The sequence below is a fragment of the Scaptodrosophila lebanonensis genome, unplaced genomic scaffold (assembly GCF_003285725.1).
Source record: "Scaptodrosophila lebanonensis strain 11010-0011.00,11010-0021.00 unplaced genomic scaffold, SlebRS2 tig00001410-arrow-pilon, whole genome shotgun sequence".
In the NCBI taxonomy this organism is placed as follows: Eukaryota; Metazoa; Arthropoda; class Insecta; order Diptera; family Drosophilidae; genus Scaptodrosophila; species Scaptodrosophila lebanonensis.
The window spans coordinates 759,661-775,221 of record NW_022060738.1 but is presented as its reverse complement, the minus strand read 5'-3'; the positions used below and the strand labels follow the sequence as shown (position 1 = coordinate 775,221).

The following is a 15,561-nucleotide window of genomic DNA, read 5'->3' as shown; positions in this document are numbered from 1 at the left end:
AAGAATTTGCTCCCAAGGGGTCTTTTTTGTATTTGACCAGTGGTAAATGTAGTTATTAAAGGAAAGTGGTCGCTCCCATGAAGATCATTCAATGTGGAGCACGATACGAATGAAGTAGGTCAGGAGAGCAAATTGATAAATCCACATGGTAAAAAGTTTAATGTGTAGAAAAGTGTGTTGGTTGGCTGTCAGTTATGCAACATAGGTTAGATGCTAACCAAGGGCGTAGGCAGCTTTTACCAAAAGGGGTCCAAAAATTAAAATTTTGATTAATAAATGCAATAACTACAGGCGAAGAAAAAGAATTTAGAATGAGGTTTAGTTCATTGGGAATTTTTGAATTCTTGATCTGGTGTAATGTAAATATTAACAATGCTTGGTTTATTAAAGGTATTTATTTCTATTCCCAGAGCAGAAATGTTGGATTCTATGCAAATAATTTTATGCGGCAAGTATTTTTTAATCAGTAGGGCTATGCCTTGCTTACAAGTATAGATGTTGGATAGGTTGTGAAAATAGTGGGTATAAGCATTTATTTTATTTTGTTTATTTATTTAATTTATTTAATTGACAAACAATGTTAAACATAAAGAAAAGAAATAACAAACTAGATATACATTCAAATATTGAAAAAAACATAAAAAAATAAAAATTTAAATTAAATAGAATTACAAACGATTTAAAGAGATTCAGGTCGGATCAGGAAATTAAGTAAGTAAGTAAGAAAGATTTAATCGAACTAACCGAACTCTCATGGCTAAAGAGATGACTCAAATTATTGTAGTTGCTACACAGAACCAGAAACGGACTGTGCAAAGCATAGTTCCTTGTACAGCGATTTAGGCTTATGGGAACAAAAAATCTTGAAGGTCTTTGTGGTACCGTAAAGTTAATTTGGCTAACAAGCACCGAAGACTCGATGTCGCCGGTTATTAATTTATGTATAAAAACAACACCTAATAAAATCCGGCGGTTAGCAAGTGCTGGAAGACCTAACAATTGTAGCCTGTGAAAATATGATGGTAGAGGGTCAGTTCTACTCCAGCCAACACCACGTAAGGCAAACAAAAGAAATTGCTTTTGAACCGATTCAATGCGATTTTTATGTATTTCATATTGTGGGCACCAGACGTTACAACAATATTCTAAGGTAGGCCGCACCAAAGTCGTATACAAAATTAGTGTTGTGTAGGGGTCATCAAATTCCTTTGGCTTGCATCGGTGGAGCGTCATTAGCTTGCATTTAACAAAATTTAAGTTCAACAGATTCCGCGAACACCACAATTGGAAGGCATTGAGAACAAGCTGCAAATTGTCATGAAACTGAACATCGTTATATGAGAGGCAAAGTTTTACGTCGTCGGCATACATTAGTACACGAGAGTAAGTTAGGGATGATGGCAGATCATTTATAAAAAGAGTAAACAGTAGAGGACCTAAATGACTACCCTGTGGGACCCCCGAAGTTACTTTAATAGCTTTTCACAGTACGCCGTTAAAAATTACACGTTGTGTTCTGCCAAACAAATAACTATATATCCATACGATAAGATTTTTGGGAAATCCCAAAAGACCCAGCTTATGGATCAATAGCTCATGGTTGACAGAATCAAAAGCTTTGCTAAAGTTAGTGTATACAACATCCGTCTGGCTCTTAGCTAAAAACTCATTCATAACGAACGATGAGAATTCAAGGAGATTTGTTGCGGTAGAGCGGCGTTTCATAAATCCATGTTGAAAAGGGGAAATTATGGAAATTTTCCAGATATCGGGGAATCGGCATCTGTCAAGTGATAAGGAGAATAGTCTATAAAGTGGTTTGCTAAGGGTATCATCACAGAATTTCAGGACGCAGCTAGGTATACCATCTGGACTTTGCTTAAGATTTTGAAGCGCGGACAAGATGGAAGGTTCATCGACAACAGGCATGACTATGCAGTTAGCTTCGTGAATATTGCCGTAAAAGTTAATGTTGGAAGAGGAGAAACAATTTGTTGTGTATGTATCTTGGAAAAAGTTGAAAAAAAGGTAAGCGATACAAGCATCTGTGTTAGCAGTAAGTCCTTTAAAAAACAACATTGAAGGAAACCCATTTGCATTTCTTTTTGAGTTAAAAAAAAACTATAAAATTGCTTTGGGTCTTGAGAAAAGTTAAGTCTGCATCGTGTCAAGTACTCGGCATAACATTGATTGTTTAATATTAGAAACTGAAAACGGGCTACACAAAATTTGTAAAAATCAGAGTTGGTCCCAGAATTTCAAAAACGCTTATATAACCTGGACTTTCCATTCTTTAATTTGGAAAGCTCTTTAGTGAACCAAGGCACACGACGCGATGGCCGTAGAGTACAAATAGTAACACAAGCATCAAGCGCGGAGTTAAGAGCTCCATAAAATACATGTAGGGATCTTTAGTGAGTTCCCTACGAGTGAGTAAAAATCTGCTCCATAATAAGTACACCACACGTCGTCGTTTTAATCAATTGAGTACAATATTTATTCATGTGCAAATTAAATCAAATTAAATTAAAGTTTATTCATAACTTGTTCACAACGTCTGCTCGCTTCCGAAGTCAAACTCTTACTGCTAAAACGATATACTTTCTTAGACTACCCTGGACTGACCACCCCGATAGTCCGATGATTATCTGCTGGTTCAAGAGCTGCCAACCCTACATACATGTATATTAATGGCTAAGTCCATATCGTTACACACATATAAATGAGACCAATCAAGCTGCGCTAAAATACAATTCAGTTTAATAAAATTAGCTTTTTTAAAGCAACATACCCGCGTATTTTGGTTTTGAGGCAAGGTGGTGCACATTTCAGTATCAATCACTAGCTCTAATGTTGGATGGTGAAAATCTTCGGGCAGGGACAAAGACAGTGTTCTATTTATAACCATATTTGACACATCATTTAAGAAAACAAGGTCTAGAAGATTCATTGACGAGTTTAACACAGAATTAACCTAAAGAAAAGGTATATCAAGCATACCATCTAAAAATTGACAGGCAGAAGAAGGAGTTAGGAAATACTGACTACGAAACATCAGGTATGTTAAAATCACCAAAAACGACCAAATAGTCTCTATCTTTAAGTATACTGGATATGCGTTGTATTGCAGAACAATGAAGAAGGTAAGTTTCATTATCGGATGCAGGTGGGATATAAGAACAAGTGACAAATATAGAAAAACGCGCAAATATAAGCTTTACACAAATAAACTCGATTAAAAACGGATTTTCGAAAGAGACAAATTCAGACGACAATAGAGAATCTACAGCGATAAGAACACCACCACCTTTGCGGTGTATATAATATTTTTGAATAAATGTTTCAGAGTTTAATACTTTGGGTTTAAGCCACGTTTCAGTTAATATAATAACATTAGCAACGAATGATGTACTGTTTCAATAAAGCCTTTGATGTTTAGTAAGCAGTCCCCGTACATTTTGATAATGAAATATCAGGGAAGAGGAATGTTTTAGTTTTTTGGAGAAGACAGTGCTATGGAAGAAGAATTATTATTTGCATTAATGCGTTTACGGGTAAATTCGTGAGCAACTACATGTTTTGGCCAGAAAGCAGGGTCAACGATTTTATTAAATAAATTCTCAGGAACAGAAATTTTGAAAGACGAAATGTCGCGCTTATACTTAAACTGGAATTTCGAAACCAAAACATCATCAGCTAAGCAAGAAGGTACATTTTGGCAAATGTACAGCTTGATGGCATCCTCTGAAACATCGTGCCTTAGCCGGGATACAAAAATCGACTGGCATGGCGGGACACCAACTAAGGCCCGAGTGGTGCCAGGATCATGCTGGGCAGAAGAAGAAGTAGAAGTCGGGCGCTTTGAAGCAGCAGCGATGGTGGGTACAGCAGAACAGGCAGCAGTAACAGGAATATCCGCAATAGCAATAGCAGAAATCACGTCGGTAGTAGCATTAGCAATTGATATGGCTGAAGAAACACCCGGAACAAGCATTTCACTATTCATAGGGGCAGCAAGGGAACGCCGTCTCACCAAGTGAGACCGCGGAAGGTGTAGCAAATGCTTCAACGATAGGATTAAAGTACGCCGGTGTAGAAGGTGAAGCACAATTTGTGTTGTTATCCAGGATTGTAAGTATGTTAGGCTGGGATATAGTCAAGTTTCGTTTCTTCCTTTTCGGAGACCCGGACAGCAGCTTAAGGCTAAGAAACGTCGTTTCCAGCGGTACAAATTTTTCGTGGAAAACTTGAAACTCGGCACGAAGTTCTTTTATGCTTTTATGCGTCTGCTTCATAAACTGACGCATTTCGGTAGCAATACTACGACATTTTTCACAAAACCAGATTAAGCCGTTGTTTTTGCCTAAGTAGTCAGTTACCCGGCCAACGAACCCGGCACATTTCGCGTGACCAACGTCGTCGCATAACCAGCACTGCACTGTAGGGTCCATTGAACCAAGCTTATGGCCAAACTCACAGGACTTAAAACAGCAAGAAAACATTATGGTCCGTTTTAGTTAGAGCCTAAACGTATGTTATGAAGAAAAAAAACAATGTTTGTTGAATGGCACTAGGAATAGCACAAACACACGCACTTAAAGTAATTAGCGAAAATGTTTTCAGTTGATTTAAAACGAAGATTTTATTCAAAATATTCGGGAATGGAAAGGTTTTGACTGTATTTTAGAGTTTCGACACGTCCCCACTAACAGCTGAATTTTTTGATCAAGGATAAGGGAACAGTTGGTAACAAAAAAATTTTGTTTTTGTTGTTCGTATATAGGCGCACCGAAATGTGAATGCACAGATGGAAAGCAACAACAAAAAGTTTCTTGTTCACTGCACTTAGAGGTTTAGCGATTGTAACCCGCAATCGATTAAGTAAAGCATTCGCTGGTAATCAGTCACAGATATGTGTACACTTGACAAAGTAGTACTTTGGCAAAAAGTTCAGTTTATATTTACAAAACGATTAATAACAGAGCTCAAAATAACCACGACCGATTTCAACGACAGGGATACCAGGTATTAGTTATTTGAAGTGAATGCGACGGAATTGTGGGTTTCTTGCAAAGCTATTAATTCTGGGTTTTGTTCTTTTGTAAGCACCTGGAAATGTAATAAATTGTTTAGTAAGCCATTAATATTCCATTGTAGGATTGAAAGTGTCATTGCGTTTAGAAGATTGGGTTTGTTTATGTTTAGCTTAGTTTGGATTGCAGGTGCGAGAGAAGAGAAAAATCGAAATTTGTCTTCTCCTCGAATTCGTCGTCTTCGCTGCTTATCTATAAGTCGAAGAGAGAACGCTTGTGTGAGAGGGGAGAGAGTGGTTGTTCATGTATTGGGAGTGGATGTTTAGATCTAGTGAAGGGAGAGAATATGTTGGTATATTAGTAGATTCTATGTTATCTAAATCTGTTTTGTGTTTTTTATTGGTGACCACGCTCGCAGCGTTTGGTGTGTCGTTTGGATTTTATACTCTGTACATGAAATGTACAGAAGTATATTAGGTTTGCGGGAGCTGAAAAATGTAGCAGGCAGAAGGAGGCGTGGCAGACCCCACAAAGTATATATATTCTTGATCAGCATGACGAGACGAGTCGATCTAGCCCTGTCTGTCTGTCTGTCTGTCTGTCTGTCTGTCCGTCTGTCCGTCTGTCAGTCTGTCCGTCCGTATGAACACCTGGATCTCAGAGACTATAAGAGATAGAGACACAAAATTTTGCACAAAGATGCGTTATGTGTGTATTCTATACGAGTTTGTTTTATTTTTTTGATTTTCCCCCCCACTTCCCCCTTATGGGGGTTTTCCCGATTTTCCATTCGTATAATCGCCTATATCTCGGAGACTATAAGACCTAGGAACACCAAATTTTAGTCCCAGATGCCTTATGTGAATACGCAGAAAATATATATTTTGGAGTTTCCCTCCCTCCCTCCTCTACCCCGCAAATCGTAACTCCCGTAATTCTTGGAATTTCGAAAAAAAAATTTTGTAAATACCCCCAGTTGGTTATTATATGTCCGTATACCAAGTTTCACTATGATAGACCGATTTAACGAGAAGTTATAGCCATAAATATATTTGCTGCTGCAGCGCTGCCCGCGGCTGTTGATGCTGGTGCTTTGGTTGACTGCACACATATTTACACAGACACGAATAGATGCGAATAGGCATACATACACTCACACAGACGCAATTGCTTTGTAAATGTGCAATTATACACCCTTTACGTGAGTTCGAATACCGAGAGAGGTAAAATCGATCAAATTTTTTTTTATTTTCTTAATTTTTTTTTTATTTTCTATAATTATTGTAAACATATGTACAGAGTATTTCAAAGTCGGGACACCCGACCTTAGCTTTTTTACTTGTTTGTTTTACCGTTGTGATGTTTTGATGATTTGTGTTTGTAGATTTTGTTACAGTCTGCGCGGAGAAAAGTGTTTCACTACTTGCTTGCTTTTCTAGTATTTGCCTTGGTAGGTGGGTGGACTGGTTGGTGACATCAGCATAGGAGAGTGCAGGGCATTTGACCTGCGGGCGGCTTAACGCGGTTAATTTTTGTGCAGCTTTTTTATAAGTGCATTTAGTTTGGCATTGTATTTTTAGTATTTCTTTTTGTTGAATAAATTTTGGGCATTTGTTACTTGAAGCGGGGTGTTCTTCGTAGCAATTGGCGCATTGGGTACGGGTACATCCATTTTCGTGTTCCGGGAGGCTACACCCAACGCATATTGCTGATTTGGAGCACCTCTTGGTGGTGTGCCCAAAGAATTGGAAATTCTTGCATCTCATGGGGTTGGGGGTATATGGTCTAACTTTTGTTTTGTGCCAGGTTATATCCATGGATTCTGGGAGATGGTATAAATTAAATGTCATCAGAACTACTCCTGTTTGTTTCGGTTTTCTTCGACGATTTGGTAAATTTATAAACAGCTGAGACTTCAGTTTGCACTCAATTTCCTTTTCGGGAACTTTGATAAGACATGGTGCATAGACCGTGCCTTTGATAGTGTTTAATGTTACGTGAAGGCTGCATTTGATTTTGCATATTCCTACTAGTTCAGTAGTTAAACAAACATAGCGAACCGATTGTCCCCCAGGCTAGGTTGCCCTGGGGGTATATTATCAATATCTTTTGAGAACTCCAGGTTTTGCACCGACTTCGCAGTGAAGCAGTGAAACCGAGTAAAGTCAAAAGCATGTACGAGTTTTAAGAAAGATAAGCGGAGTAGCTGTAGTAAGCGTCTGCACCAATTGAGTAATAACCGAAGATATCAGGATACCAGTACCTCCACGAGCCTTACCATCGAAATGATTGGTCGCATAGAAGTTGTAGCCATTGAGATGAAAATAATTTTTGTTTGTACCATTGTATTTGTTAGAGTTGCCAGAATTGATTAGGAATCGATTAACGCCTTAGCAAAAGATATTCCTGGAATCGTAGTTGATGGTATGTACGGCAAGTTTTGTTGGATGACTGGATTTCGGGCTGCGGATTTAGTTAGCTTAGGTGACTTTTTAACTCTTTGTATACAGGGCAGTGTGGTTTCCCCCACAGTTGCAACATTTTTTAGCAGTCCTCCTTTTGGGGTCCTCCTTATCTACAGGGCAGGCCTCATTGAGATGTGTCCACATTCCTGGCAGTTTGTGCATTGGGCAGGTCCGTTTCAATTGTGCGGTTCCTCAACGGTGATTTTATGGTGCAGTAGATATTGCAGCTTGTAATTTGGGTGATCCTCATAGTAATGATAATACCATATAATCTCTTCTTAACAATCTCCAAGTACTTTAGGCTAGAACTTCGTGTTAAATTTAACTAATCATTGCACAAATGCAATACTAATCACTCGCAGTGAGTTGAGGCAGAGCTGCCAGTTTTTGCGACTAAAAAACCCCTATACGATTAGTACCGTATTGCTACATTTTTTTACATTTGAGTTCTGTTTATGTTTTTAGATTTTACTTTGTTGTAAAAAATGGCAGCATGATTTGCTATTGATTGTAAGATAAATAAATAAAAACAAGTAAAAAAGCTAAAGTCGGATGTCCCGACTTTGAAATACTCTGTACATATATTTAGAATAATTATAGAAATTTAAAAAAATTAAGAAAATTTGAAAAAATAATTTGTCCGATTTTACCTCTCTCGGTATTTGAACTCACGTAAAGGGTGTATAAGTTCGTTTCTGTGTAAGCATGTTTCCAGTCAACCAAAGCATCAGCATCAACAACAGCTGCGGGCAGCGGTTGAGCAAGCGCGTGGGCAGCAAATATATTTATGGCTATAACTTCTTGTTCAATCGGTCTATCATAGTGAAACTTGGCATACGGACTAACTGGTGGTATTTCCCAAATTTCAAAATTCCAAGAATTACGGGAGTTCCGATTTGCGTGGGAGAGGGGGTGTGGAGGAAAATTCCCAAATACAAAATTTCTGCGTATTCACAAAAGTCATCTTGGACTAATTTGGTGTTCCTAGGTCTTATAATCTCCGAGATATAGACGATTATACGAATGGAAAATCGAAAAAACCCCCTTAAGGGGGGAAGGGGGGGGGGAATCAAAAATATAAAACAAACTTGCACAGCGTACACACATAAGCCATCTTTGTGCAAAGTTTGGTGTCTCTAGCTCTTATAGTCTCTGGGATCCAGGTGTTCATACGGACAGTCAGACGGACAGACAGACATAGATTGACTCGTCTTGTCATGCTGATCAAGAATATATATACTTTGTACGGTCTGCCACGCCTCCTTCTGCCTGTTAAATTTTTCAGCTCCCGCAAACCTAACATACTCTTGTACATTTCATGTACAGAGTATAATTACAAAGGGCGGAAGTGTGTTTGGCTACAGGTGATTATACACCTAATTCTGTTTTTACACGTTAGATTGGTTTCAGAAAAAAACGGTGTAACAAAAGACATTGATCATATGCAAATATAGGTGATTGCTTCCTTATCTCTAAAACCTATTAAAATCAGTGACAAAACAATGATTCGCGTTTACTTTATTGTTTATTAAATCACATACAAGCTAACAAGTAACCCTCGCACCTAATTGTTTGGCGGCCCATGCACGCGCGGACACATGAATTCTTAAGTTCGGCGACCTAGCTGCAGCAGTCAGCGACGGTAACCTGGTGCTTTGCTATGTCGCAAGAGTTTCTGTTATCGCCCGCAATTATGCTGAGTCACCTTGCCGACCATGACTCTTGCAGCGTCTTATTTAGAATTAAGCTTTCAATTATTGTCTTTAGCTTAAGCCGTACCAAGTTTGTATTTGTGAATTGAGTTCTGTATCAGCGTTAAGAGAGTGCAATACTCATACAATACATTGCTCCGGCATCGCCGTGAAATATAGTACCGTTTGTTTTATTGCTGCGCCACAAGGCCAGCTAATGGAAAGCTTTCGCTAACCCAAAATATTAATAAACGTATCAACTAACGTATGAACTGCATAGCGCAGTATATTGATCGTAGAGAAAACTAGCTCATAACGCAGCATATTGCTCATTAAGAGGGGAATAGCTGCACAACCCTACATATGATCAACTAGAAAAATAACTTACACACATATGTATATAATGTGCATAATAGCAGCTATTTTGAGTTATTTTGAATCGTGCTAAATGGAATAAAATAACCATATTAAAAATTTTAAATTTGCAAATCTTGTTAAATCAAAACCGTGTAAAAAAAATACCGTATAAAAACAGAACTAAGTGTACTGTCCTTCCAGCTCGACTGTAGCATTCCATCTTGTCTCTTCGTTTCGTAAAATTGTCTATCTGGTTAAATCAATTGTAAGTGAACATTGCGAAAAAAGAACAACTGCCCAACTTATAGTAAAACATTGCTTTCGTACATATGTCAATCCCTATTAATTCGATGGCTTGGCCTTGGAACTACCGGAAATTTCAGCCATATAAATGATCAAATGGGATCGGTGGGATGCTATTCAGGAATTTTAAAGGTAATTTTTCTACACCTTTGGTTACATTATTGGTGTTTTAGTAAGGATTCCATTCTTTTTTCCAAATATAATATAGCCCATGTTAACCGTCGATAGTGTAGCTTCCCAACAGTTAAAGAATCCATTAAATTGGTCCAGTAGGTTCGGATCCTTTTAAATCCAAAGAAACAATCAAATCTTTCCTCTTTATAATATTAGAATAGATTGAGCCTGGTCACACTGCGCTAACAATTAATCTGGTAATTGGTATTTTTTTGTCAACAAAATAAAAAGAAACCAAACAAGGACTTAAAAGTTTTGTAAGATACTGGTTTATCGAAGCAGCTGTCTTTGGAGAATTCGGATAATTTATACTAATAAAAATACATACGTATTATATAGGTATAACATTTCAAGTATGATGTACATAGATGTAGATGTTGAGCCGTCTGGACAGCCCTTATTTTATCGATGACACTACTTATCGTCACAAGTCTTTATTGAATCGAAATACCGGTAATCGATTGCTTTCATATATTGTTTTAGTCATCTTTTCTAAGAGTAGATTTCGTCGTGTGCTTTCTTATAAATCTCGTTGAGATAATTATTATTTAAAATGGTAAGATAATTTGTATTATAAACATGTTTTATTCAACTATATATGTACATTATTCTGGTTGAACTATTACCCTAATGTGCATATAATCAAAAAACTTCGCATCTTTTATCACTTATACTGGATGCTTAACTTTCATATGACCTTTCTATAAATTATGATTATATAAAACCACCGGTAAAAACTTGAATAACGAAAATGAAAAGACCCATGCAAACATAATTTGTAATCAAGGTTTCCCAGTTTTCCACACTAGATCAACTAATTGTATAAAGGAACCCCTAGCTTATGTTAACCATTCCGCTTACTGATCATAAGTTTATACATATACATATGTATGTATGTACATACATTTGCATATGTATGTATGTACGTACATTTGCACATCTATGTATGTATGTACAATGCATCCTGAAACCATACATATGTACATATTTCAAAAATATTTAAGCTACAAAAAAATAATACTAAGAATAAGAAAACTGGGTAACGACAAATTTGAACCACTTGCGGCTAAGCTAAAATGCTATATGTACATTGTATGTATTTGTTCATATTTAAGCCTTACATAATTATACCCTGTACCCAAAGGGTAAAGGCCTATATTAGTTTTGTGCGAAAGTATGTAACACACAGAAGGAGGCGTGGCAGACCCCACAAAGCATATATATTCTTGATCAGGGTGACAAGCCGAGTCGATATAGCCATGTCCGTTTGTCTGTCTGTATGAACACAACGATCTCTATAAAAGCTAGAATAACCAAACTTGGTGTACAGATTCTCCTGAGGCCGAGAAAGGACGAATTTGTTCATTTTTCCCGATGCACCCCCCACTCTCCCCCCCCCCCCCCCCCCTATTCACGATTTTCTATAACTCCCGTATTTCTTGGAATTTTTAACTTAAATTTGGTAGACACATCCAGATAGTGATTATACTTGTATATCTGTATAATAAGTTTCATTATGATATGTTGATCAGAAAGTTATAGCCATATAACCAGGGTCAATGCACACATACATACATACATACATATGTACAAGTACACAAACACGCATAGATTCTGATGTAAATGTATGTATGCATGTATGGAATATTTTATTTATTTAATTAATTAATTTCTTTTTTTGTGGGGTGGTACAGGGTATTTAAGAGTTGAGCCTGCTCGACTTAAGCATTCCTTTCTTGTTTGTTTTATATTTTTCTCATCTCTTTATACAATGAGAACATGCGTTAGCCAAATACCTTTGTATGGTGTTTTTGGTTTTCTTTTATTTTCAATCTAAAAGAGTGTCTGATGTTTCTGCCAACAGGTTAGCACATGCAATTAGTGTTTCATTTATCTGCGAAATTCGAACACATTTTGCCACCAATTTTTTTAAATCTTAAATTTATTTTCTTTTATATGAGTAAAGGAAAGATGCCATCACTTAACGAGAAACCAAAAATCGAACCTTATAAAAAGTTAAAGCTTTCAATAATAGAAATAGCAAAATAGAAGGCAAAAGTCGAAATGTTATATTTATACAAGTATTCTTACGAAAAAGTCGGGATGTGGTCGAAATAATAAAAGTGGTACTAATAAACCGATTTCCGATGTTGATAAGAGTTAAATTTTGAGAGAAGCATCCACATGAATCGACCCAAAGATCAGGGCAAATGTTGGTGTTGAAACGAGCTTATATACTATTCAAACGGTGATAAGGAATCACAAAATCACTACCTAACGATGCTAGAAAAGAAAGAAGACTCAATTTCGCTCGAGAGCACACGGCTGGAAGTCTGTTATCTTTTCGGATGAAATGAAATTTAATTTGGAAAGATCCTATGTTATCTTTTCGGATGAAAAGAAATTTAACGCTGTAACGCTGACTTATTTTAGTGGCCGCCTTACTCAACAGACATCAATATTATATATAACGTGTAGGGATGGTGGGTTCGCAAAGTTAACGAATTTGGCAGGCAGTATTCCACCAAAAGGAATTAATTAAAGGGGAATCTGGATATCAAGTTTGGTTATTCTAGCTCTTATACTTTCTGAGATCCTTGCGTTCATACAGACAGACGGACATGGCTATATCGACTCGGCTTGTCACCCTGATCAACAATATACATATATACTTTGTGGGGTCTTCCCCCTCCTCCTTGTGTGTGACATGTACACTCGCACGAACCTACTATACCCTTTTACCCTTTGGTACAGGGTATAACAAGAAAGGAATGCTAAAGTCGAGCAGGCTCAACTCTTAAATACCCTGTACCACCCCACAAAAAAGTAATTAAATTAATTAATTAATTAAATTTAATTAATTTAATTTAATTAATTAACTAAATTAATTTAATTAATTAACTAAATTAAATATAAAATATTCCATGCATGCATACATACATTTACATTTACATCAGAATCGTGCCTTATGCGTGTTTGTGTACTTGTACATATGTATGTATGTGTGCATTGGGCCTGGTTATATGGCTATAACTTTCTTTCCGATCATTCTATCATAATGAGACTTGGTATACGGTTATATAATAACTAACCTAATGTGACTACCAAATTTGAGTTCAAAATTCCAAGAATTACGGGAGTTATAGAAAATCGTTAATAGGGGGGGAGTGGGGGGGTGGATCAGAAAAAATGAACAAACTCGTCCTTTCTCGGTCTCAGGAGAATCTGTATACCAAGTTTGGTTATTCTAGCTCTTATACTTTCGGAGATCCTTGCGTTCATACAGACAGACAGACAGACGGACATGGCTATATCGACTCGGCTTGTCATGCTGATCAAGAATATATATACTTTGTGGGGTCTACCAAGCCTCCTTCTGTGTGTTCCATGTGCACTCGCACAAAACTAATATACCCTTGTACCCTTTGGGTACAGGGTATAAAAATTAAATAAATTAATTTAATTTAGTAAAATATATTTACAAGACATGTTTATGTCCAGTTTCAACAGCATACATTTACATCATCGTGTCTATGCGTGTATGTATGCAGTACATAATTACGGCAAAGCAGCAACAACAACAGCTGCGGGCAGAGCCTCGGCAGAGAAAATATTTATGGCTGTAACTTTCGTCTTAATCAACGTATCGTACTGAAACTGGCATACGGACTCATAATCATTAACTGGAGGTACTTGCCAAATCTGAGCACAAAATTCAAAAATTACGGGAGTTATGGAAGTACAAAAAAAATAAACACAAACTCGATTCTGGCTGAATGTCAAGTTTGGTTATCCTAGCTATTGTACTTGCTGATATCGTTGCGCTCATACACACAGACGGACGGGCATGGCTATATCGACTCGACTTGTCACCCTGATCAATAATATATATACTTGTGGGGTCTGTCACGCCTCCTTCTTTGTGTTACATACATTCGCACAAAACTAATATAGCCTTTTATCTTTTGGGCACAGGCCATAAAAAAAAATTTGATTTATATATATATAAATATAAAGTCCATTATGTATTCAGTTTATAATTATATTGTGTTTTTATATTCTTATGCTGTACTTTCAGACTGAAGCTATTCGCGTTGTAGTGACTGGTGCTGCGGGCCAAATTGCTTACTCCTTGCTTTATATGATAGCACGAGGTGAAGTTTTTGGAAAAGATCAACCCCTCATACTGCATTTGTTGGATATTCCTCCTATGGCCGGAGTCCTTGAAGGCGTCGTTATGGAGCTGGCTGACTGCGCTTTACCTTTATTGCAAGAAGTAATTCCTACAACAGACCCAAAAGTAGCATTCAAAGACGTTTCTGCGGCATTTCTCGTTGGTGCCATGCCCCGCAAAGAAGGCATGGAGCGGAAAGATTTGTTGTCTGCAAATGTAAAAATATTTAAAGTACAGGGCCAAGCTCTTAATGAGTTTGCCAAAAAGGATGTAAAGGTTCTCGTTGTCGGAAACCCAGCAAACACCAATGCTTTGGTGTGTGCCAATTATGCTCCGTCAATTCCTAAGGAAAACTTTTCCGCTATGACTCGCCTTGATCAAAATCGTGCAACATCACAGATTGCTGCTAAGTTGGGTGTTCCAATAGCAGCCGTTAGCAATATTATAATTTGGGGAAATCACTCTTCGACTCAATATCCAGATGCAGGCCAAGGAAAAGTTTTCATAAATGATGTCTGGAAGTCAGTAACCGAAGTACTCAACGACACTTCCTTCCTTCAAGGTCCATTTATTGATATTGTACAGAAACGTGGCGCAGCCGTTATTGCTTCACGCAAAATGTCATCTGCTATGTCAGCTGCAAAATCTGCATGCGACCATATGCATGATTGGTGGAATGGTACTGCACCAGGAAAGTTCGTTTCTATGGGTGTTTTTTCTGATGGCAGTTATGGTACACCAAAAGATGTCGTTTTTTCATTTCCTGTCGAGATTAAAAACAAGCAGTGGAAAATTGTGCAGGGTTTGACAATTGATGGATTTTCAAAGTCTAAGTTGGATATAACGGGTAATGAACTTCGTGAAGAAAGAGACGAAGCGTTGTCTGTTTTAGAGTCAAATTGACTAGCAACTGGGCTGAGCTCGAAACTGTAGGAGACAACGTATATCTGGTGCAATTTCTAGAAAAATTGTAATTTTTTGTTATGTAGTAGTCTGTGGAAAACAATCATTCTTAAGGCATTTAACAGTAGAGTTCATTGAACTTTTTATATTCAGTGAAGATACATTTATATTATAGATGTGATTTTGAAATAAATTGTAAATTGTACATCATTTTTAGTTTTATTTTCTTTTTATACTCTGTACATGAAATGTACAAGAGTATATTAAGTTTGCGCGAGCTGAAAAATGAAACAGGCAGAAGGAGGCGTGGCAGACCCCACAGAGTATATATATTCTTGATCAGCATAACAAGACGAGTCAATCTAGCCCTGTCTGTCCGTCTGCCTATCTGTCCGTATGAGCACCTGGATCTCAGAGACTGTAAGATCTAGAGACACCAAATTTTGCAAAAAGATGCAGTA

General features: G+C 37.3%; 1 protein-coding gene across 1 annotated transcript; it reads left to right on the top strand.

The window, feature by feature from the left end:
- Nucleotides 1-10,480: 10,480 nt before the first annotated feature.
- On the top strand, nucleotides 10,481-15,310 carry LOC115630451 (malate dehydrogenase, cytoplasmic). The gene is made up of 2 exons (XM_030527011.1): nucleotides 10,481-10,579; nucleotides 14,102-15,310. The coding sequence occupies exons 1-2, from the start codon at nucleotides 10,577-10,579 to the stop codon at nucleotides 15,098-15,100; spliced, it is 1,002 nt and encodes a 333-aa protein (XP_030382871.1). The 5' UTR covers nucleotides 10,481-10,576; the 3' UTR covers nucleotides 15,101-15,310.
- Nucleotides 15,311-15,561: the final 251 nt, after the last annotated feature.